Here is a 23182-nt window from a genome sequence, read left to right as displayed (position 1 = left end):
TCAGAAGTCGGAGCACGAGACAGTTTCAGAAAGGGAGGAGTGGTCAACAAGAAGTGTTTCTGAGAGGTCTAGAAAGGTGAGACTTATATGTGTCCATAGGACTTGGCAGCCTTGAGGTAAGTCACTGGTCACCTTGGTGGGAGTCGTGCCAGGTGAAGGGGCAGCCAGGCTGCGAGAGGCGAAGGTCTGAGCAGGAGTGAGGAATGCAAAGCAGACAGCCCAGCAGGGCCGACTGTCCCCACTGCAGCCTCAGTGTTCTCACTGGAGACGGGGACAGCGGTGGGAGCTCTCGGGAGTGTGAGGTTCTGTGGTGGGGACTGGGGCAGGGCATGTGAAGGCTGGTGAGCAGGAATGAGTGCCAGCTGGGAGGAGAACCCCTACATTTATAGAACTATCATCTGCACCAATGAGCCGTTTCCTCCAACAACCCCCCCACACAGATGCAGGAGCAGAGGGACTCCTCCATGTGCCGGCCCAAGATGTCCAGGCTGCAGGCCGGGATCCAGGGAAGGCTAGTAGAAGTGAAGGGAATTGTAAGGGGCCCAGGAGTCCACATGGGCCCTCGCTGTGAGGGGAGAGGTGCAGGTGGCTGACCAGCAGGCTGGCAGAACTGGAATGCTGCTTAGACTTGAAGGTGCCTGGACACATGGATCATCGGGGACATAATTCTGGGTGATAAGTAGCTTCAATGCTTGGGGCAGGCCCTGGCTGGTTGGCTCAGCGGTAGAGCGTCGGCCTGGCGTGCGGGGGACCCGGGTTCGATTCCCGGCCAGGGCACATAGGAGAAACGCCCATTTGCTTCTCCACCCCCGACCCCCTCCTTCCTCTCTGTCTCTCTCTTCCCCTCCTGCAGCCAAGGCTCTATTGGAGCGGGGATGGCCCTGGCGCTGGGGATGGCTCCTTCGCCTCTGCCCCAGGCGCTAGAGTGGCTCTGGTCGCGGCAGAGCGACGCCCCCTGGTGGGCAGAGCATCGCCCCTGGTGGGCATGCCGGGTGGATCCTGGTTGGACGCATGTGGGAGTCTGTCTGACTGTCTCTCCCCGTTTCCAGCTTCAGAAAAATACAAAAAAAAAAAATGCTTGGGGCAAGGTGGCAGAGGGATGGGGGGTCCTGAGACCGAGAGGCACTGTCTGTGGGTTGTTTAAGGGGGAGGGGGGGAAGGCAGGACTTGAGGTAGAAAGGATGGCTCTGAGCTGGTGACAAGATTAGCCTATGCCGGCCGGGGAGCAGCAGGGAGGAGGCAGGGGCAGCAGCAGGGCAGGGAGAGGGCCAGAGAGGACAAGTTCGGGAAAAAAACTGGCGCAGGGGGTTCTGGGTACGTGGGGAGGCTGGGGAGAGGGGCACAGAGGCTGCTTCACGGCCAGATGCCCACAGGCAGGATGGAGCTCCATGTCCCAACTTAGCCACAGGGGGTAGCACCTTCCTGGGAGCTCTGGGCAGCCAGAGCCGTGGCTGGCTCATCGTTTCACCCTTCACTGTGAACACAGAGCCCATCCTTTGGGCTGGGAGCCCCCCTCCCTTGGCCTGCCCCCCACCAGCCCCACACCTCTTTGATGGCTGCCATGCGCACGGTCTCATAGTAGTGCAGCGGTGCATTGGGCGTGCTCATGTCATAGCCAAAGCCTGCGACTGCTACCTCATCACAGCCATGTAGTGCCATGGTCACTGCCACACTGCCAAGGGTCGGGATGTTCTGGAGGAGGGAGAGAGGAGGCACAGAGATCAGCTGCTGGGCTGAGTGAGGCTGAGAGCCTCAGCTAAGCTCCCCAGAGCTGTGTTCCATTCCCGAGGACTGAGCCCTCTGTCCCCACCCTACTACCCTGTCCTTCTTTCCTGAGGCCCTCCGACCCAGTTCCCCTCCTCCCTCTCCTGGGGCCCAGCTCTCACCCCACGGCCCATGAGGCCGTTGTTGAAGGGCAGTCCGATGAGGGTGAAGGCAGCTTCCTGGATGAAATACGGGTTGAGGATACGAATCTCAGGGGGCTCCTTAGGCACTCGAGTGGCCACAGATTTCCAGAAGCCATCCAGTGCACTCTGTGGACACAGCAGAGGCGGGCGTGAGCTGGGCACACAGTCTGTGATAGGACTGTGTGCGTGGCAGGGGCCCGGAGTGTTTACAGGCAAATGAGAAACAAGGTGGGGGTGTGAAGTGATACTGAAGAGTCTGGGGCATGTGGGATACACACAGATGGTAGAAGGAGGACTTGCTGGGTGCTGGGGACGCGGAATGTATGACAGAGAGAAGGGTATGTGGCGGGTTCACAATGTGTAATGCAGGGTCCAGAGTGAGCTGCATGGTGGGGGCAGAGAGGGTGTGGTGCTCTGGCCTGTGGGGGTTCTTGGGTAAACCCAGCAATGGCCTAGCTATCCCCCACCCCTTCGCAGTTACTAAAGGCCCAGGAGGAACCAGCCCCCCCCCCCCCACACACACACACGCCTGTCTGCTCTGCTGGGCTTGCCTCCTTCCCTCTGTTGTCTCTCCTGGCTCTCAGTCAACTGTTCTAAAGTGAACCTGAGAAATAAAGGCAGATTGTGAGCTAGAATGGAAACCCAGAACCACACTCAGATCCCAGTTCTCCCACTGACTAAGCTGGGTGACTTTGGTCAAGTGACAAGCTCCCCGAGCTTCAGTTTCCTTAACTGCAAAATGGGGTCATTCTTCCCCCAGAGACTTCAGCGCCATGTTGGAAAGGCATCTGCTCTGAAACATGACATCCCAGGGCACATTCCAGGGCCACAGCTTCCTCTCCTCACTCTCCCGTCCTCCAGTCCTCAGCCCCGCCTTTCTGTTCAGGACCCTGAAGTATATCACTTCAGCTACTCTCTCATGAGCTTCAACTCCCTGCCCCTGGCCCTTTTATGGCCCCAGCCCAGGGAACCCCTGACCTTGGCATAACTCATTCATCCACTCTTGGCCACCCTTACAACTGGGCTCCTGAGTATTGCTGCAGAAACTCACAAGCCAGCCCCACAGACCAGAGGCATTGTCAAGCCATGGGCTCCAGCCTGTTATTTCCAGGGGAGTTTGTTATTCGCCTGGAAAACCTAAAAGAATCAACTAAGCTTAATGAATAAAATACCAGTAATTTAGTAATAGGCTCTGTACTCCGCAATAGGAAAGTCACCAGAAATAACACAAAAGAGATCCCATTTGCAATCCTAACAAAAAATAATCAAATACGGATCGATAAGCTTTAAAAAAGCTATAATCCTTGCCCTGGCCGGTTGGCTCAGCGGTAGAGCATCGGCCTGGCGTGCGGGGGACCCGGGTTCGATTCCCGGCCAGGGCACATAGGAGAAGCGCCCATTTGCTTCTCCACCCCCCCCTCCTTCCTCTCTGTCTCTCTCTTCCCCTCCCGCAGCCAAGGCTCCATTGGAGCAAAGATGGCCCGGGCGCTGGGGATGGCTCCTTGGCCTCTGCCCCAGGCGCTAGAGTGGCTCTGGTCTGGGCAGAGCATCGCCCCCTGGTGGGCAGAGCGTCGCCCCCTGGTGGACATGCCGGGTGGATCCCGGTTGGGCGCATGCGGGAGTCTGTCTGACTGTCTCTCCCCATTTCCAGCTTCAGAAAAATACCAAAAAAAAAAAAAAAAAGCTATAATCCTTTTTTGAGAGATCTAGAAAATGACTTGGAAAAATGGGAGACAAGCTGTATTCTGGATGAGAAGGCTGACTATTGATACAATGCCACTTCCTCCCAGATTAATGTAGGTTTAACATAATTCTAAGAAAAACAACAACAGGATTTGTTTTTTGGAATTTACCAAAAGGATTCTAAAAACCCGTCTAAATATTTAACAGGTAAAAATAGCCCCCCCCCCCCGATTTTAATAATGAGATATTAGAGCATACTATAAGTTTGCAGTTATTAAAACATTGATAGATATATGAGAATCAACACAAAGATCAATGGCACAGTGTAGCCCAGAAGCAGCTCGATCTCTGAGTGCACCGTGCTCGCGCTCTAGGCTGGAGGAAGCTTCACCGTCAGTGGGAACATGACAATTTTCTCAGCAAGTGATATTTGAAAATTTGTTACTTAGAAAGAAAAAAAAAAAGAGATCTACTTACTGCCTCTCCTGCTATAAAAGTAAAACTAAAAGAAAATTTAGATGTATACTTTATCATTGAGCTAATGCAATGTTAGAAATAAAGAAAAATGTAAACAAATTTTGACTTTGTAAACTTGTTAGTGCTTTGATGAGCAAAATTAGGAAGGAAACAAAAAAACTGGGAAAAATTTTGTCACAAATAATAATACATATTTTAAAAATTTATGAAACATCAATGAGACCCCATAAAAATGGGAAAAGAACATAAATAAGGTTAGTAAGCATGAAAAATTCAAGTGACAAAAATGCAAATTAAAATAACCAAGTGCTCTACAATACGTGCGCGTGCGCATGCGTGTGTGCACTCCGTGCCTGTGGCGCGCGCTCAGGTGGCTCTCCCACACTGCTCTGGGAGTGAAACTGGTGCGGCCTTTCTAGAAAGCAATTTGAATATGAATCAAAAGCCTCAAGGCTGTTTATACCCGATGACTGCAAATTTCTCTCCTAAATGTAATCAGAATGGTGAAGACCTTTGCAAAAAAGCTGTTTCTTACAGTGTTATTTATAAAAATGAAAACCTGGAAAAAAAATCCAAGTTTATGTAAGATTTGGTTAAACGACACGTCTCTGTAAATAAGTGTTATAGACATCAAAATTCTGTTTTTTAAGAATTTTGTCACCAGGAGGTACAGATTTAACCAACTCTCTCTTGTTGGGCATCTCAGTTGTTCCCAGCTCCCGCTGACCCTCTCCTGCTCCTCCTGTGCCCTATCTGCTAAGGCCCTCCAGTCCTACTTGTCATCTAGCTCTCCTGCTCCTCCTGTGCCCTATCTGCTAAGGCCCTCCAGTCCTACTTGTCATCTAGCTCTCCTGCTCCTGTGCCCTATCTGCTAAGGCCCTCCAGTCCTACTTGTCATCTAGCTCTCCTGCTCCTGTGCCCTATCTGCTAAGGCCCTCCAGTCCTACTTGTCATCTAGCTCTCCTGCTCCTGTGCCCTATCTGCTGAGGCCCTCCAGTCCTACTTGTCATCTAGCTCTCCTGATTCTATCTTTTTAGAATCCCACAGACCCACCCACCCCTTCCTCCCAAACCCACTGCTATCATGGAAGGCCAATTTTCATCATCTATCAGTTGGATATCCTAATGATGGGCCACTTACAGCATCTGTCTGGACTGCTCAGAGCCCAGAACACACAATAAATACTTGTTAAATTCCATCATTTAGTCAACAAACATGTAATGAATGCCTAGAACGGGCCATCTCTGCCTCCCAAACCACTTAAAATATATTTTTTATTTTGGATTTTCAGGGGGAGAGAGACAGAGAGAAAGAAACACTAATTTGTTATTTCACTTATTTATGCATTCTGTTAATGATTATCTTATGTGCCCTGACCAGGGATCAAACCTGCAACCTTGGCATATCAGGATGATGCTCTAATCAACTAAGCTACCAGACCAGGGCCCAAACCACTTTCTACTCTCTGTCAGAATGATCTTTCTATATACAAAGCAGATCACATCACTGCTGCCCAAAGATCTGAGCTTTTCAGCCTGTAAGCCCTGCCTGCCACTCCAGTTTCCATTCCAGCCCATCTTAAGTCCCCACCTGCTGATTCATGGCTCCATGCTTTTGCTGATGCTGCTCCTTCTATCTCTAATAGCCTCCCCACATCCACATCCATCTGGTCCAATCTACTCATTTATTAAGACTCAGCATATCTTTCTTCCTCATGTCTTTCCTGACCCCATTCCTTCCAAGGCATAAATGACTTCTAACTTTTGGGAGGTGATAGAATATCAATTTGCTATGGTTTAAGTGTATCCCCATCCATGGCCCCAGAACCCCAAAGTCATGTTGAACACCTAATGCCCAATGTTGGTATTAGGAGGTGGAGCCTTTGGGAAGTGATTAGTTCATGAGTGGAACCCTCATCAGTGGGATTGCCTTTATAAAAGAGGCCCCAGAGAGAGCCTCACTTGCCCCTTTCACCAAGTGAGGATATACCAAAAAGAAGGCAGTCTATAAACCAGGACACCCTCACCAAACACCAACTCTGCCAGCGCCAAGATCCTGGATTTCCCAGCCTCTAGAATGGCAAGATATATATTTCTGTTGTTTATAAGCCATCCAATCTGTGGTGTTTTGTTATAGCAGCCTGACTGGGTGGGATTCACTCCCGCTCTGGTCACTCACTGTGTGGAGAAGCTGGGCAAGGTCACCATTTCCTTATGGGTAAACCCGGATACAAACAGTATCTCTCTTACGGGCCGTTGTGAGAATTAGATAATTCAGGCTGAGTGCCAGCTCCCAGTCACCTGGTTGGCTGTGTCACCGTCATCATGAGTGGTGTGCTGCAACCCCGAGCCATGCAGGGCCGAGGCTCGCACCTGACTTACTTCTGAACCAGCACAGCACCTGGCAGCGAGTGTCAGAGGAGACACGAGGTCCATCCAAGGCCCCTCTGCCGCCCTCAGCAGCGACAAAGCGCCTCATTGATCAGCGCCTCTTCAGGCCTGTCCTCCACGGCCCCAGTGGGCCGTCTGCTCCAGCCACGTCTTCCTGTGTCTTCCCACCTTTGTGGCAAAATCTTTCTCTGGTAAATTTTATCTGTCCCCCAAGGGTCAGCTGAAAGGATAGGCCCTTGAGGCCAACTTCTCTGTGTCTCCGCACCAGTGAGAGGAGAGCAGACCCCAGTTTACCTTGCTCCTGTGTCTCCCTCTGTGTCCAGGAGAGGTGTGAGTGCAGAAAGGCATATGTAGGGATAACAGGGCCCAGTAGAAAGAGAGGGGCAGAGAAACAGCCAAGATCTTATATAAAACTGGGGAGAAGCCCCTCCTGGAAGGGCCAGATGTGGACCGAAGGGAATGACAGGTGCCAGCCTGTGCCAGGTGAGGCACAGCCCCTGTCCCTTCTCCAGAGCCTGGCAGGCCCCAACAGTTCCCCACCTGGGGTTCCTGCCTATGCGTGCCCCACACACACCTAAAGAGGAAAAAGCACAGGGGCTGCTTGGGAGCGGTAGGGAGAGCCGGGAATGGGCACAGCCGGGGGTGTGTGCCCGGCTCCAGGCTGGCTTTCATAGACATTATTTACATCTCATCAACCTTCACCGACTTCACAGGTATGAATCCAAGATGAAGCAACATGTTCAAGGTCATGCAAGTGACTGCGCCAAGATTCAAGCACAAGTGTCATGATTCCAAGATGGGTGTTCTTTCTGCCACATCATTTTATTATCATTGCTGCTGTTCCCACCTCAGAAAACCTGGGGTCGAATGAGTGAGAGCTCCTTTCTGCCCTCCAGGAGCTCTAGGGTGAGTAAGGGTCCCATCCTGTTTCACAGAGGGGACCAAGGTTATGATTGGCGAGGGAACTTGCCCAAGATGTGCACATGGCTGGGAGAATCTGAGCTGGATCCAACTCCAGAACCTGGGTATTTTCGTGACATGAGAAGCCCTCTCTGACACCATGCCTCTTGGCTTCTTCTGTGTGCTAAATGTCCCATAGGCAACCACTATGTGAAACTGCAGGAAGTCACACTCTTTGAGAATCTAACAAAAGCTTCGGTGGCGAGGGTAAACCTTCTGCCTCTTTCCCCACTTCACTCTCCCTGGGAGGAGAAATGAATGATCTGACTGCTTAGATCTGAGTATTGAGTGTCACATTCACTGGTATGAGGTGAAAAGTTTCTCTCTCTAACACACACACACACAGCTCTTTTTAACTCCTTGTTCTCATACAGCAGGGAGTGCATGGAGGCAGAGCCTGCCTCTCTGGTGCAGCACCCTGGTCTCCGCCTCACTCCTGTGTGCTGGGAGCTCAGGGGGGCAGCCTTCGGGCCGGCCACCAGCGTGGTGTGAGTAACGCTGGCACTCAGGGCACAGAAGGCCTGTGCTTGGGTCTCAAGCCCCAGACAGCTCTGCATTAGAGCTCTGGGAACAGGTACAATGACATTCCAGGGCCCTATCTGTCATTGTCCTGATGCAGAGCCCCTTCAGGAATTTCAGGGAAAGAAGAAACAAGAAGACCAGGATATGACTGGGCATTTCCTTATTTCCTCAGACATAAAAAAAATATCAAGTGCTAACATAACCCCAGCCTGTCTCCTAAAAGAAACGCCATGACCTCTCTCTTCTTAGGAACACAAATAGGCACATGCACATCACATTTTGAATACCACTGCAGAAAGTCACAGAATCCCGGAAGTCAAGGGGATGTGCTGACTTCAGGTTAAGAATCTTTGGTATGGGGGAAGAAGAGATGGGAACCTTGAATAGAATCCTGTAAACACCACCATTTAAGGGGTAGGTGGAAACAGCGGGGCCATAGAGGGGACAGAGAACAAACAGTGAGGGGAGGTTAGATGCACCAGGGAGTGTGTGGTAGATCGTGGGCCCTGGAGACTGAAAAGCCTGGGTCACGTCTGGATCCCATATACGTGTGACCTGGGCATGTCCTATAATCACTTTAGGCCTCAAGTTCCTCATGCATAACAGGAATGACAAGACCTACTTCCCAGACAGTTGTGGAGATTATACACCACGTTTGGCACATAATAAGAGCTCAATAAATCTTACCTGTTATGATTATGAGTGTCACAGAAGCCAAGAGAGGAAGCAGAGGGTGTGGTCGGCGATGCAGATACCAGTGGGAGGCCAGCACCCAAACACACATTCCAATGGGGAGTCAGGTTTTTCCCTCTGGGTTCTCGCAGCGCAGTGGGCACCTGAGGCCTTCCTGCTGCTGACACTGCCAAGCCTGCCACCAGAACACAGCCCTGTCCCAGAAGGCCTAATCAAGTTTGGCCCAAGCCCTCTCATATCTCATTGTCCTGACCTACAGGATACAACTCAGAGGCCTAGAAAGCCACCAGTGACGCTGGCCCTGGAACGGTCAAACCTGTCCTCAAGGGCAGCCATGGGCTGCATTCTTTGTTGAATCCCTCCTCCTCCAGGAATGTCCTTGCCTCAGTCAAGTCTGGACCCAGCTCATTTGTGTGTAGCCGCCAGTCTCCTGCTGGTGCAACTTGTTCCGCTCTAGTCAGGACAGCCAGGGGCATCGGGAAGAAAGCATCTGGGAGGAAAGTGCCTGCCCCGCCAGGCTCAGCAGTTTCCCCAGGCCCTGCGGGGTCCCTCTGCAGCCTCTTCCCCCTGCGCTGTTGGGAGAGAAGCAGTCTGCAGGCCAAGACGAGAGGTCCCGGAGTAGAGAGACTAACCATGGGCTGGCTTCCTGCAGCCAGGCGGAGGGCAGATGTGTTTGCTCCTTCTTCCCTGCTGCTCCTGCCTTAGGACAGGTCACTAACTCTCACTGGGGTCACTCTAGCAACCACCAGGTCTCCCTGCCTCCATCTTGCCTTCCTTCAATTCCTTCACTTCTCTACACAAATCTGATCTTGACATTCTCAGGGCTAAAATCTTCCCTGGCTTTCCACTGCCCACTGAGACAGCTTGTCAGGATGATTTAGAGCATAGGTCTGGTTTTTGTTTTCCTTACCCCAAAGAATATTGAAATCCAGTGGAAAAGACAGCACTGTGTACAAATAGTACATGGTATGATTATTATGAAGAGAGAAACAAAGAGGGGCTTAAAATATCTGTTCTACTTATTTAAAATATATACATATAAGATATCAAAAATGTTCACATGCATAGCATATAAACTGGGAGAACAAAATGAAGAAGAGCTCAAAAAGAAGGCAGTTACTTACAGATGTAAATGTTTCAGAGTTAAGGATCAACCTGGACCAACCAATCAAAAAACACATGCATGCCTGCTCTAGATAAGCCATTTACTTTTTGTACAAATACATTCTAAACTTTGGACAATAGATTACAATCATACAAAAAGAGACCTTTAAGAGAATATTTTGTCTAGTCTTCTCCTAAAGAAATCAAGGCCCAATAGGTTTGTTATCTATTTCCCAGGAGGGATCTAGCCACCATTTTTCATAACAACTCATACTGGAATCCTCATTCTCCTTTGACCTTTTCCTCTCCCTCATCCCCAGGAACCAAGCAAGTACCTCATCTGTCGCTTCTGCATAGACCCAGCCCACCACTGTACTCTTCCCACCACCCCTGCGTGCAGAGTGGACTGTCCAGTAATTCTGTTTTTGACCCCTGAGACCCTAACTACCAACTCCATGTCCGTAGGCAAGTTCTTTACCCTTTCTAAGTCTCCTTATCTTCACCTATAAAATCCGAGAAATAAGACTAATTTGTACCTCACAGTGTGTGTGTGCTATGACAGTTAAAAGTCATGCATATAATACGTTTGGCATAAAGTCAGCTTGTTAGCTTCTGCTATGATATTATTAGTTTTCAGGATAAAGTCCAAGCTCCTTGATGTGACTTTGGCCTATAAGACCCTTCCCCATCTGTCCCCTGCGTACCCAGCTTCATGTCCAGCCCCCGCCCCCACATCATGTAGGCCAGTGGTCGCCAACCTTTTTTGGGCCACGGACTAGTTTACTGTCAGAAAATATTTTCATGGACCGGCCTTTAGAGTGGGACAAATAAATGTATCACGTGGCTGAGACAAGCGTCAAGAGTGAGTCTTAGACGGATGTAACAGAGGGAATCTGGTCATTTTTTAAAAATAAAACATCAGTCAGACTTAAATATAAGTAAAACGAAAATAATGTAAGTTATTTATTCTTTCTCTGTGGACCGGTACCAAATGGCCCACGGACCATTACTGGTCCATGGCCCAGGGGTTGGGGACCACTGATGTAGGCTCATCCCTAACATTTGTGCAGCCACCGACAAAATTACAAATGAAAGCACATGTACCACAGGTTTAAATTTTAGATTCTAGACCCTGGCCAGTTGGCTCAGTGGTAGAGTGTCGGCCCAGCACGTGGATGTCCCAGGTTTGATTCCCAGTAAGGGAACACAGGAGAGGCGACCATCTGCTTCTCCAACCTCGCCCCCCCTTCCTCTCCTGTAGTCATGGCTTGATTGGTTCAAGAACATTGGCCCCAGATGCTGAGGATGGTTCCATGGAGCCTCCACCTCAGGCGCTAAAAATAGCTCAGTTGCAAGCATGGGCCCAGGTGGGCAGAGCATTGGCCCCAGAAAGGGGTTGCTGGGTGGAACCCCGTCTGGGAGGATCCCGGTCTGGGTGCATGCAGGAGTCTGTCTTTCTACCTCCCTTCCTCTCACTTGGAAAATAAAAAAAAAGGTTTAAAATTTAGGTTCTAAATATTTAAAAGTTATAAATCAAGGTATCAACCTGTTAAATAAAATATATTCTATCTTCCCTTGAAAAATTACCCAGAAGGCCAGGTTTGAATTAGAATTCTGACTCCTAGAGGCCCATGCTAGCCCATGGTGGTGTAGGGAGAGTGAGGCCCAGCCTGCCTCCCTTCTCTTCCCACTCTTGGTCCATCCCACACCATGATGACTACTGGGCATGTGTGTGTGGATTCCCAGCCCGCACAGCCAAGTTCTGCTCACTGCCTATGCAAACAGCCTTCCTCAGGTTTAGGGATATGCACAGAAAGGTGTACCCTGCCCTCAGGAGGCTGGAAGTGAATTTGGCACTGACTGCGAGGGCAAGAAATTCTGTGGCCTCTAGTACCTGGGGGGGGGGGAGGGTCTAGCAAGGGAGGATAGGCCTGGGGTGGGCATTTCCCTGACCCTGCATATTCCTCTTCACTCCATGGCAAAGGGTGTGGCTGGAGGACAGCCAGGTGCCCCTCTTGCCAAGGTCTAAGGGCAGTACTACAGCCATGACACCCACCAGTTATACTCAATTATTTTTATTATATTTATTTACTTTTTATTTTTTTTTTTATTATTTTTTTTATTTTAATTTTTATTTATTTATTTATTTTTCTTTACAGGGACAGAGAGAGAGAGAGAGTCAGAGAGAGGGATAGATAGGGACAGACAGACAGGAACGGAGAGAGATGAGAAGCATCAATCATCAGTTTTTCGTTGCGACACCTTAGTTGTTCATTGATTGCTTTCTCATATGTGCCTTGACCGCGGGCCTTCAGCAGACCGAGTAACCCCTTGTTTGAGCCTGTGACCTTAGGTCTAAGCTGGTGAGTGTGTTTTTAATTTGCTCAAGCCAGATGAGCCCGTGCTCAAACTGGCAACCTCAGGGTCTCGAACCTGGGTCCTCGGCATCCCAGTCCAACGCTCTATCCACTGCGCCACCGCCTGGTCAGGCTGTTTACTTTTTAAAATCCCCTCTAATTTCTCCTCCACCTCCCCCGCAATCACCACACTATTGTCTGTGTCCTTGACTTTTTTCTTTTTTGCTCAGTCCTGCCACCACCCCTCCTGACAGCTGTCAACCTGCTCTCTATCTATGAATTTGTCTCTATTTTGCTTGTTAGTTTTGTTCATTAGATTCCACATATGAGTGAAATCAGATGGTACTTGTCTTTTACTTAGCATAATGCTATCCAGGTCTAACCATGCTGTTGCAAAGGTAAGTTTTCCTTCTTTTTTTTTTTTTTTTTTACAGCTGAGTAGTATTCCATTGTGTAAATGTACCACAGCTTTTTTGTCCACTCACCCACTGAAGGGACACTTGGGATGTTTCTAGATCTTGACTGTTGCAAATAATGGTGCAATAAACATAGGGGTGCATATATTCTTTTGAATTAGTGTTTTGGGATTCATAGGATAAATTCTTAGAAGTGGAATTGCTAAGTCATAATGCAGTTCCATTTTTAATTTTTTGAGTTAACTCCATACTGCTTTCCACAGTGGCTGCACCAGTCTACATTCCCACCAACAGTGCATGAGGGTTCCCTTTTCTCCACACCCTTGCCAGCACTTGTTTGTTAATTTATTGATGACATTCTGACAGGTGTGATATGATATCTCATTGTTTTTCATTTAAATTTCTCTATTAGTGACATTGAGCATATTTTCATGTCTATTGGCCATCTGTATATCCTGTTTGGTGAAGTGCCTATTCAGGTCCTTTGCCCATTTTTAAATTTGATTGTTTTGTTGGGGTTGATACTTTTATAAGTTTTTAATAAATTTTGGATATTAACTCCTTATCAGATGTATCAGAGAATATGTTCTCCCATTCAGTGGGTTATCTTTTCATTTTGTTGGTTTCCTTTGCTCTGCAATAACTTTTAGTTTGATGTTGTCTCCTTTATTTTTTCTTATGTTTCCCTTGCCTGAGACAATATATCAGAAAAAATATTGCTCCAAGAAATAGTCAAGATTTTATTGCCTATATTTTCTTCTAGTATTTTTAACATTTAAGTCTTTAATTCATTTTGAGTTTATTCTTGTGTAAGGTATAAGAAGGTTGTCTAGTTTTTATTTTTACATGTATCTGTCCAATTGTCCCAACACCATTTATTGAATAAACTATCTTTACCCCATTGTATGCTTTTTGCCTCCTTTGTCAAATATTAATTGACTACAGAGGTGTGGGTTTATTTCTGGGCTGTCTATTCTGTTCCATTGATCTGTATGTCTGTTTTTATCCCAGTACCATTAATCTTTATATCTGTTTTTATGCCAGTGCCATGCTGTTTTGATTACTATGGCTTTGCATTTTGTTTGATATCAAGTAACATGATTCCTCCAACTTTTCCCTTTTGACCCTGAATATTCCTCTTCACTCCATGGCAAAGGTGTGGCTGCAAAGGAGCCAGGCACCCCTCGTGCCCAGGCAAATACTGCAGACATGCCACACACCAGTATACTCAATTAATTTTAATTCATTAAATAGACCACATGTATAGCCAATGCTGTTAAAAGTGTCTGAAACTTCATCATCATCTGGCCAACAACTATAGGAAGGTCGGGCAAGCAGCTTGCTAGGGTTCAGGGCTTATATAAGTGGCTGCACCTTTTGAGCAGGGTGGCAGGTGTTGCTGTGTGCCAGGCCTTGTTGATCTCATTTACACGCTCATTCCTGGGAACTGTGGTTGGGCATTCTGCCCGGTAGGCAGGCAACGCTTGCCTTGCCGAAACTTACTTCTCAGAAAGTGATTGCCATCTGCAGACGAGCACTGTCAAACGCACTGTCTCACTCACTCCTTACAGTGGTATAATGAGGAGCCACGCAGGGAGGCTTTCACTCTCCCCCTTGTACAGAAGGAGAAAAGGAAGCTTCGGAGATGTGGCTGAGGCAGAGGAAGAGACTGGTTTGTTCCCAGTACTGAGTCCAGTGCTGCTTCACCTACATCGCCCGCCGCAAAGGAGCAAGGGCGGGTGGCTGTGAGGGCTGGTCCGAGTGCCCACCCCTCTGCAGGGTTGCCGGAGTGCCACTTTATAGCCTAATTAAACCATAATTTATGTAATAAACTCCTTAGGTTATTATAAGTAACCCTATAATAAAAATACTTGTGTGCAGATTTTTCCTTCCTTTGGCTGATAGTTCTTGGTGCCAAGTATCATTTCCTTTCCAAAAAGCTTGTCCCCATTTACACTGAGCAGTAGCCTTTGAGAGCACCTGTCACTGCACTTGTGCCAAAATCATGTATTACAATTTAAACACATTCTTTAAAGATATGGTGGGTGACAGACGGCGTCCTGTTGCCTTCGCATGGATTTCTCTGGCTGCTAGGAAAGTTGAAGATATTTCTGCTTTTACTATTGTAGTTTTATTTCCTTCTGTGTGAAATGTTCAGTCTCCTGCCTGTTATCTGCTGGAGTCCTAATGGGTTCCTTGTCAACTTTCCTGATAATAACCATTTGTCTGTCACAGTTCCTAAATATATGTTTAAGTGTCTTCTGGTAGTCAGTCTTTTTGCTGTTGTTAATTTAGTTTAAATTTTCATATATTATCACATCGTTTTTCTCCTAGCACTTCTGCCCTTTACAAGTTATTTTTCCCCCAGGGATTCCATTTCTATTCTCCTTTCTTCAAAATTTCCTTTGGCTGTATTTTTATGTTTTACTTTTTAGTCCACTTGAAATTGATTTTGATGGATGCTACGAGGAGGGGGTCAAAAACCTTGAAAGCTGTACTTGGGAAACACGATGAATAAAAGGAGTCAGCATGGGGCTGGTTTTGTGATGCTGACAGACAAGTGAAAGAGGCAGAGCGCCAGGGGCGGTCAGTCTTCATTTCCTCAGCAAGGGCAGTGGTCTTGGGACTGCAGAAAGAAGATCAAACATGGCTAAGAGGATAGGGATGCCTGAGAGAGGCCAGCGGAGACCAAAGGACACAAGGGTCTGAATCTAAAAGAGCGATCTCCCAGACCCAGAAAAACTGAAGAGAAAAGAGACCTCACTGAGAGGCAGAAGGTTTGGGTTGCAATTCTCACTTTGCCAGAAGTTAATGCCTTACTCTGGGACTCGGTTTCCACATTGATTAATTTATATATGCCAACTAAGTTTGAAATACTGCTGGAAGTGATGGACTTACACAGATAAACAGGACAGTGCCTGGCCTGCAGCGGCTTATAAAAGTTAACAGATAAGTGAATCCTCAGGTATGACAAACTAATACCTGTTAGGGAGGAATCAGAAGAACTGAGCACACTTCCCAGGACTTTGGCCATGAGCTTGTAAGAATCAAGTACTGTCCCTAGAATGTAGCACTATGCAAGGCACACAGTAAATGCTCACTGAATACCTGTTTGCAAGTTGTTCCTTTAAAGGAAGGCAGAGGTTGAGTCACTGGGTTTAGAATCAGAAGGTCACTGTTAGTAGAGAGGGTTGGAAGCTAGGCTGGATAGAGTTAAAAAATGGAAGGAAAAAACATGGAAATGCATCATGGACAGGTGATGCCTCTTCCTAGAAACTTGAAAGAGAAGGGGCCTGGCTGGTGGTGGTGCAGTGGATAGAGCATTAACCTGGGATGCTGAGGTCCCAGGTTTGAAAACCTGAGGTCACTGGCTTGAGTGTGGGCTCATCTGGCTTGAGCATGTGCTTTGAGCACAGGGTTGCTGGCTTGAATGTGGAGTCAACATGATCCTATGGTCACTGGCTTGAGCAAGGGGTCACTGGCTTGGCTGGAGGCCCCTAGTCAAGGCACATATAAGAAGTAATCAATGGCCTGACCAGGCGGTGGTGCAGTGGAGAGTCGAACTGGGAAGTGGAGGACCCAAGTTCGAGACTCTGAGGTTGCCAGCTTGAGTGCGGGCTCGTCTGTTTGAGCAAAGCTCACCAGCTTGGACCCAAGGTCGCTGGCTCAAGCAAGGGGTTACTCGGTCTGCTGATGGCCCATGGTCAAGGCACATATGAGGAAGCAATCAATGAACAACTAAGGTGTCACAACAAAAAACTGATGATTGATGCTTCTCATCTCTCTCTGTCCCTATCTCCCTATCTAGCCCTCTCTCTGACTCTCTGTCTCTGTAAAAAAAAAAAGAAGTAATCAATAAATAATGAACATGCCACAACTATGAGTTAATGCTTCTCATCTCTCTCCCTTCTTGTCTCCCTCCCCCCCTCTCTCAAAATAAAAAAAATTAAAAAAAAAAAATGAACGAATGAATGAGAAGGGAAGGAGAAAGGGTGAACATAAGCTAAAAGAGAGTGCTTTTATTTTTAAGGTGAGAGAGACCTGAACAAATTTACAGAGGTGATAGGAGGATGCAGATAAAGATAACAAAAGAGATAAACAAAATAAGGCAGTTCCTGAGAAGGTGGGCAGGGGTGGCATCCAGAGCACAGGAAAAACCGGATCTCCACTAGGAGAGGCAGAGAAAGGATGGTGGAGGAGGGGAGGGGGGTGAAAGGGTGGAGGGGTAGAGGGGGTAAGTTTGTAGATTGGAGGCCGGGAAGTTGAGAGTTCTCGACTGGTAATGCCCTTTATTTCCTCTGCAGAGCTGGATATGAGATGTCTGCTTAAATAGGGATGGAGGTATAGCAGAACTGAAGACAGTGAGAGCAGGTTCTGAGAACAGGACAGAGCACAGGAGTGGCAAGCGGCAGTAAGATGCTAGTGAGGGGTAACACTGCTGCATGCTGCCATCTCAGCTGGAGCTTCTCTCTCCACGGGTGACTCCCTGGTACTGCAATGGCTGGACTTGAAGAAGTCATGGGAGGAGGAAGTTGTTGGGTGAGAAACAGTGTTTGAAGCATGGGGCTCCATGTGTTTTTGGTGATTGACTTGGATTTGCGAAGTGAATTAATCAATGAATAAAGGAGAGGAGTTATAGTGTGATGGTCCAAGTGGGACACCTTTGGTCCAAAATGCTGCTCTACTACTTACTCACAGTACTGGCCTCACAGGGTCGCTGGGATGGCTAGCTGCTAGTGCATGTCAGGGAGCCCCAGGCCTGGCATGTCGAAGGGCTCAGGAAATGGCAGCTCTTCCCATTCTCATAGGCCATGGCAGGTAGGAGCCAATCAACGGAGGATTCTAAACACAAGGGTGATGTGGTCAGATTTATTTCTTAGAAAGATCTTTGGGACCGTCAGAGCTGAGTTTGAACTGCGTTCTATCACTGAACTTGTTTTGTGTTCTTGAGCATGTAACATCCACTCTGTGCCTCAGTTTCCTAATCTCCCCAAACGGGGTTAATTAGAGTACCCATCTAGTAGGGTCACAATGAGAACTGGATGAAGGAATTCAAAGGCTAGTAAACTGAAAGAGCTTAATGAATGACAGCGATGAGACGAGGACAATGGACGGGGAAAGAGGAAGAGAACAAGGAGGGTGAAGGAGGAGGAAGGAGAGAGGCAGGAAGAGGAAAAGGAGAAGGGAGGAAGAGGAGACGACTGATAATGATTATGACAGAGTAACCAAGAGGTCGCAGATGAGAGTGAGGAAGAGGAGCAGAGGGTGGTGATGACGTGAGCCGCGGTTCCTGAGCACTTTTATATGAGGGTGGAGGGACAGTGGTCAGGACGTGGTGATGGGAATGAGCATGGGGAGAGAGGTACGCATGCAAGAGCGGTAGGTATCCGCTGCAAAGGAAATGGTATGCCAGGAGAGCTCATCTCAGAGGCTTGGAAAGGTGACGGTGGTGGGGTGGGGACCATGGGTGCTGGCTCAGCAGAAACCTCATCAGCAGCAGCGGCCACGGTGTGTCCCAGCCTCCCCACCTTCTTAGGTGCCCGGCACTGAGTCTCCCCTAAGGTGAGGCCGTGTGAGCACCGAGCTCCTCCAGGCAGACCCTATCCCCAGGCTCTGCATTCCTCTCAGGCTCCAGATAGAAGATACATAGAGGTAAAGATGGACATTCGGTCCCCATATTGGGCCTGATTCAGTAAGGCCTCCTACACGGGCACCTGGAGGTCCAGCTTATCCGGTGGGTTTCCCAGACTCCTAGCCCACCCCTCCTGCCTCTCCCAGGGGGTTCTGAGTTTCTCCCTCCTCTTAGGCCTGGCCTCCGACCTCTGCGTTTAAGTCACCTGCTAGGTCAGGCCCTGCAGCCTAGACGGACAAATGTTTCACTTCCTACTGTAACTAAACTTTTCTATGAGCAATACCACCAATAATAATAAATAACATTAATATTTGATATAGCACTAGGGTGGGTGTCAAGCATTATGTTAGATACTTCTATATTTCATCTGGCTTAATATTTAAAACTCCAAAAGATGGGTAGTACCACTTCTATTTCACAGATGAGATGAAATCTAAGGGACCTAGGTAATTTGCCTAGGGTAACCCAGCTAACAGACAGCATCCAAATTTCAACCTAAGTCTACATAACTCTGTAACTGCCTTTCCCTCTTAACCACGTTCTCTCTCCCAAATTCGGGGGCTTGGTCCCACATGCATGAATGTGGGGCCCTGCCAGCTTCCTACATCCCTCCCTCCTTCCCCAAGGACTGAACCACAGCTGGAAGGTCAGGCCAGTGTCAAGACTGTTAAGAGGCCAACCCCAACCTTTATCCCCTCCCCTCCCCTGCTGGGCTGGAGCCACTCCCATATCAACCCAGCCCAGGCCTGCAAGCTTCCCTGAACTGTTCACCAGTCAGAGGCCCCTCAGCTCTGAGACCAGCTTTGCGGTTTCAGGAGTGAGGATGAGGAGGGGTAGGAGGAGAAGGAGGTAGCCAAGGGGACTGGGAAGGCCGCTCCCGGGGTCTCTGAAGCCCTGGGTTACCAGGCATCCTGGGGGGGGGAGACAGGGGAGGCTGGCAGAGGTAGGAGGAACGGGGCCTGAGTGAGAGCACGGCAAACTCTGCCTCTCACAGGTCCCGGCCTCTCCAGGTCTCAGGACAATGGGTGGGGAGCCTCTAGCCTTCACCAAACACCAGGAGGACGCTCAGGCCTCGGCACCTACCACACTGTGATACAACTCTAGCTTCAGGACTTTTTCTCCCATTAGACTGTGGGCAACTATGGGTCAAAGACGGTGTTTAATTCATCTTTGTATTCCTAGGGAGCAGCACAGTGCCGGAGAAAACAGCTCAGTGGTGCCTGGCGTATGAGCGAGTGCATGGAAGGATGGAGCCAGGTGCCTCTGAGGCCTGCACAAGAGCTGGAGGCTGCCCCTCTCCCCATGGGCTTTCATACACCCACACCTTCATGTCCCTCATGACATGGCTTCACCCTCCCCTGCCCCTCAGCTTCGCCACTCTCCAGTCCCCTGGTGCTCTGCTGACCTGCCCGAGCACACGTGACCTGCTGGGAACTCCTCCACCTGCTTGCTGGCTTGGTCAGGGCGCCTGGGAGCTGGGAGATACAATGACTTTTGGTAACTTATTTGGAGTTATCAGTGCTACTGTCCAATGAATTGGGGAACCAAATAGCCACAAATGGTGATGAGAAAAGATCCCTTATGGATGAAGAAACTATGCCAGTTCTAACCGGCTGTTTTCTGGGTTTAGTCTTCCTTTCTCACATCTTTGCATATCCCATCAGGACTCCTGGGTACCAGAAAGTTACACACAATGAGCAACTGCTTGCATAGCAAGCCAGCAGCCATGACTGAGGCCTAACACCTGTTCCAGTCCTGCCCAGTCAGGCCCTGGCTCCTGAACGTAAAGCAGTCTCCTGCCAGAATTCCACAGGTGAGGCTCCAGACAGGTGCAGAGAGCTCTCCAGTGGCTGCATGGTTAGAAACATCACTGCAGGAGCAGGACAGCCTGTGGCTGGGCACCAGACGGGAGGGGCTCGGAGAAGCAGCCTCTTCCATATTTACCTGGGTCTCAGAGCCCAGAGAGCCCAGAGAAGTGAGGCAGAGCAGAGAGGTTCTTTGAAGGCATTAGTCCTAGGCTTTGGGTGGAGAAGTGTACTAAGAAGAAGCTTCCTGGGTAGCCAGGAGGGCCTGGGCAAGCCTGCCCTGGTGCTGGGATTGGTGAAGCCATGGGCATTATTATTCATTTTTTTATGAGAAGGGGGAGAGAAAGAGTAAGAGAGAGAAGGTGGGTTGGAGCAGGAAGCATCAACTCCCATAGTGCCTTGACCAGGCAAGCCCAGGGTTTCAAACTGGCAACCTCAGCGTTCCAGGTCGACGCTTTTATCCACTGCACCACCACGGATCAGGCCTGGTATCTCATTCTCAAGTTATCTTTGACTTTAGAGCCAGGGAAGGCTCATGGGACTTCAGAGGACTCCTTCCTATCTTCTCTTTCTTCTTCCCACACACCCCACCAACCCTGTAAAGGAGTTCTCACCAACTCATGCCTAGATCCCTGGTCATGGCCCCGAAAGAAGGGGACACAGACATCAGCACCTCCTCATCACAACTGCTCCAGTACCTTCGATCAGTCTGCCACCAAGGCCAGGCTGGCGGCAAGCTCCTCAGAGTTTTGTCTGAGTGGTCGAGTACAGTGAGTTTTCTGATGCTAGTTGGCTTCCTTCCTTTTCTTCTTTCTTTTTTTCCTTACTCCCTTAAATGAACTGTAAGAGCCTTGAATTAACTGACCTTGATGTTCTTGGAAGGAATATGTGACAACATCCACCTGGCTGGCCCTGGCCCCCCCACTGGCCTCCTCATTTGGGCTGCCAGTCTTATCCCAGCAAGAAGCAGGACCTGGGGTTTGAGTCAATTACAGATCATTTAGAATACCTGGGCACTGAGGGGTGAAAAGGCCAGTGGGGCCCTGGCAGGGTGGCTCAGTGGATAGAGGGTTCCGGCATGCCAAGGCCATGGGTTCAATCCCTGGTCAGGGCATATAGGAGAAGCAATCAATGAGTACACAACTAAATGGAACTAAGTGGAAAAACGAGTTGATGCCTCTCTCTTCCTCTCTCACCCCCCTTATCCTCCCTCTCTCAAATCAATGGGGGGGGGGGAGGCCAGTGGAACCAGGCCAGTGCCCTCTGGGAGCTTCCCTGACAGATGTCCCTGGGCACAGGAGAGGATGTGCCAGGGCGGGTGGGCAGACAGGCAGAAGCCCAGGGTGAGAGAGTAGCCTCCAGGCTCCTGGGGCTCTCCAGAGCAGACCTGAGTTGTCCCCATGTCTCCCTTAAAAGGGCCTGCCTATGATCCCAATTCTACTGCCTTTCAGGCAAAGCGAAGGGCTCTGGGGATACTAGTGTCTCAGGCTCTTGTGTTCTAAAAACAGAGAAGTGCTCCCTGGACCCCCACTCTGTCTGGTTTGCGTGGCTGGTGGTTGGCTGAAGCCAAACCCTCTCCTCCCTTTTGGTGAGTCAGGCTGGACCCAGATGAACCTGGCTGCCTCATTCAGCCTGGCTCTGAGGTGGGCTTCCCGTCCCCACTGTCCCACCTACCTGAATTTCTGGACCTGACTTTTGTCTTCTCTCTTGTTTGCTACCTACTTGCCATTGCCTGCACTTGGCCTTTCTTGGGAAAGGGCTGTGGAGTTAAACCAAATTGCACTGAGACCTCCATAGGCAGGTTAAGCTGTTCCCGCCCCTCAATTCTCTTCTAAATGTCAAGAAAGAACTAGCTTCTCACTGTAGGCGGAGGGCCGTCTGTCACCATTCTCCTTTGGTAGGAGGCTTGGGTACTGGAAGATGAATGGCCTAAAACCTGCAGTGCCCCTCCCCTGGGGAGGCTGGTGACAGATGGTTGAGGGGGAAGGGGGAATGGACTCAGACAAGTTGGCAGATGTCCCTACAGGCCCAAAGCTGAGATATAGTGGACTCAGAAGGAGACTCAGTGTGTGGTCCACTAAGGAGCAGTTTGAGCCTACTCAGTCACATAAGCTCCCTGAAGAAACAGGCCCTGACCCTTGCCTGCCTAGAACAATGAGCACAGAATCTGCTCATTCCCAGAGTGGAACCAGACTCAATGGCAAGTTGGTGAGCCAAATGCAGGTCAGTGGTAAAAGTACAACATAGAGACCCGACCAGAACTTAAACGAGTTTGGGAACTGGCACCCTCAAGTTGAGGGGTCTGCTGTCCCTGCAGAATGGCCCCAGGGTCCAAATAAGGCCTTCCTCCTTTGGCTGGGAATGAGGGTAGACCCATATGACCAGAGTCAGAGAGACCTCACAGAGGGTACGAGGGACTTGGGGAGGCAACTGAATGGCCAGGGCAGGAGCATACGAGAATTAGGGGTAATGCTAGGGCTAGCCGCATAACAGCTTTCCTTACGGGAGGGGGTGGGGTGGATCTAGGGCTATCGGAGGGCCCACAGCGGCCGGTGGAAAGACACTTGGGCCTGGGCTGGGGTGTGGCTAGAGAAGGTTGGAAAGAACCTGCTGGGCCAGTCACCCTTGGCAAGGTCCGGTCTCTCTGACCTTCGGTTGAGTTTGGGTCTTTCAACTTTGGGTCACTAATGCTTCTTTTGAAAGGTTCCCCTTTGTTCTTTGCTGGGTTCAGAGGAAGGGGCTGCCCGGGGCTGGGCAAGGCCAGAGCAAGACGGAAGGAGCTGGTGCACAGGAAGCTCACCATTCTCTCCTTGTAGACGATGTACTTCAACCACTTGAAGTCCTGCCACTTGAAGCCAGCGAGGACAAAGAGAGAATCACGTTCGTATTGCTCAGGCCGCTGCATGGCGCCCTCAGGGTAGGTGATGCGCAGTGTAGTTTTGCTGCCCACGTCCTTCTCGAAGCCTTTCACTGGTGCTGAGTTCAGTCTACAGAGAGCAGGCCCAGTCAGAGCCTGCCTTGGGCTCACTGAATGTCATCTGCGGGTCTATGTTTGGAGAAACACTCTGACCCGGAACACCCAGGTACAGAGAATGGGGAGCCCCGGTCACCAGGAGCCATTTAGCTTTCCATTACAAAACCCACCAACCCAGCGTTCTTCTTGAAGCTTCTGCTGACCTCCAGCCCATCTGACCAGATAGATGGCCAGACAGTTCTCAATGGGCTCAGGGACCAGG

At 49.5% G+C, this 23182-nt stretch overlaps 1 protein-coding gene across 6 annotated transcripts in view; it reads right to left on the bottom strand.

The window, feature by feature from the left end:
• The window catches only part of ST3GAL3 (ST3 beta-galactoside alpha-2,3-sialyltransferase 3), a 212589-nt gene that overhangs the window by 3688 nt on the left and 185719 nt on the right, over positions 1-23182 (bottom strand). For all 6 annotated transcript variants that reach the window (XM_066376093.1, XM_066376094.1, XM_066376095.1 and 3 more), the window contains 3 exons: positions 22747-22933; positions 1887-2033; positions 1546-1692 (listed from right to left, as the gene is read on the bottom strand). In XM_066376093.1, the coding sequence (XP_066232190.1) occupies positions 1546-1692; positions 1887-2033; positions 22747-22933 (481 nt within the window). The remainder of the gene's footprint in view (positions 1-1545; positions 1693-1886; positions 2034-22746; positions 22934-23182) is intronic.

Source organism: Saccopteryx leptura, chromosome 3 (assembly GCF_036850995.1).
Source record: "Saccopteryx leptura isolate mSacLep1 chromosome 3, mSacLep1_pri_phased_curated, whole genome shotgun sequence".
In the NCBI taxonomy this organism is placed as follows: domain Eukaryota; kingdom Metazoa; phylum Chordata; class Mammalia; order Chiroptera; family Emballonuridae; genus Saccopteryx; species Saccopteryx leptura.
This window is presented reverse-complemented; position numbering and strand designations above follow the sequence as displayed.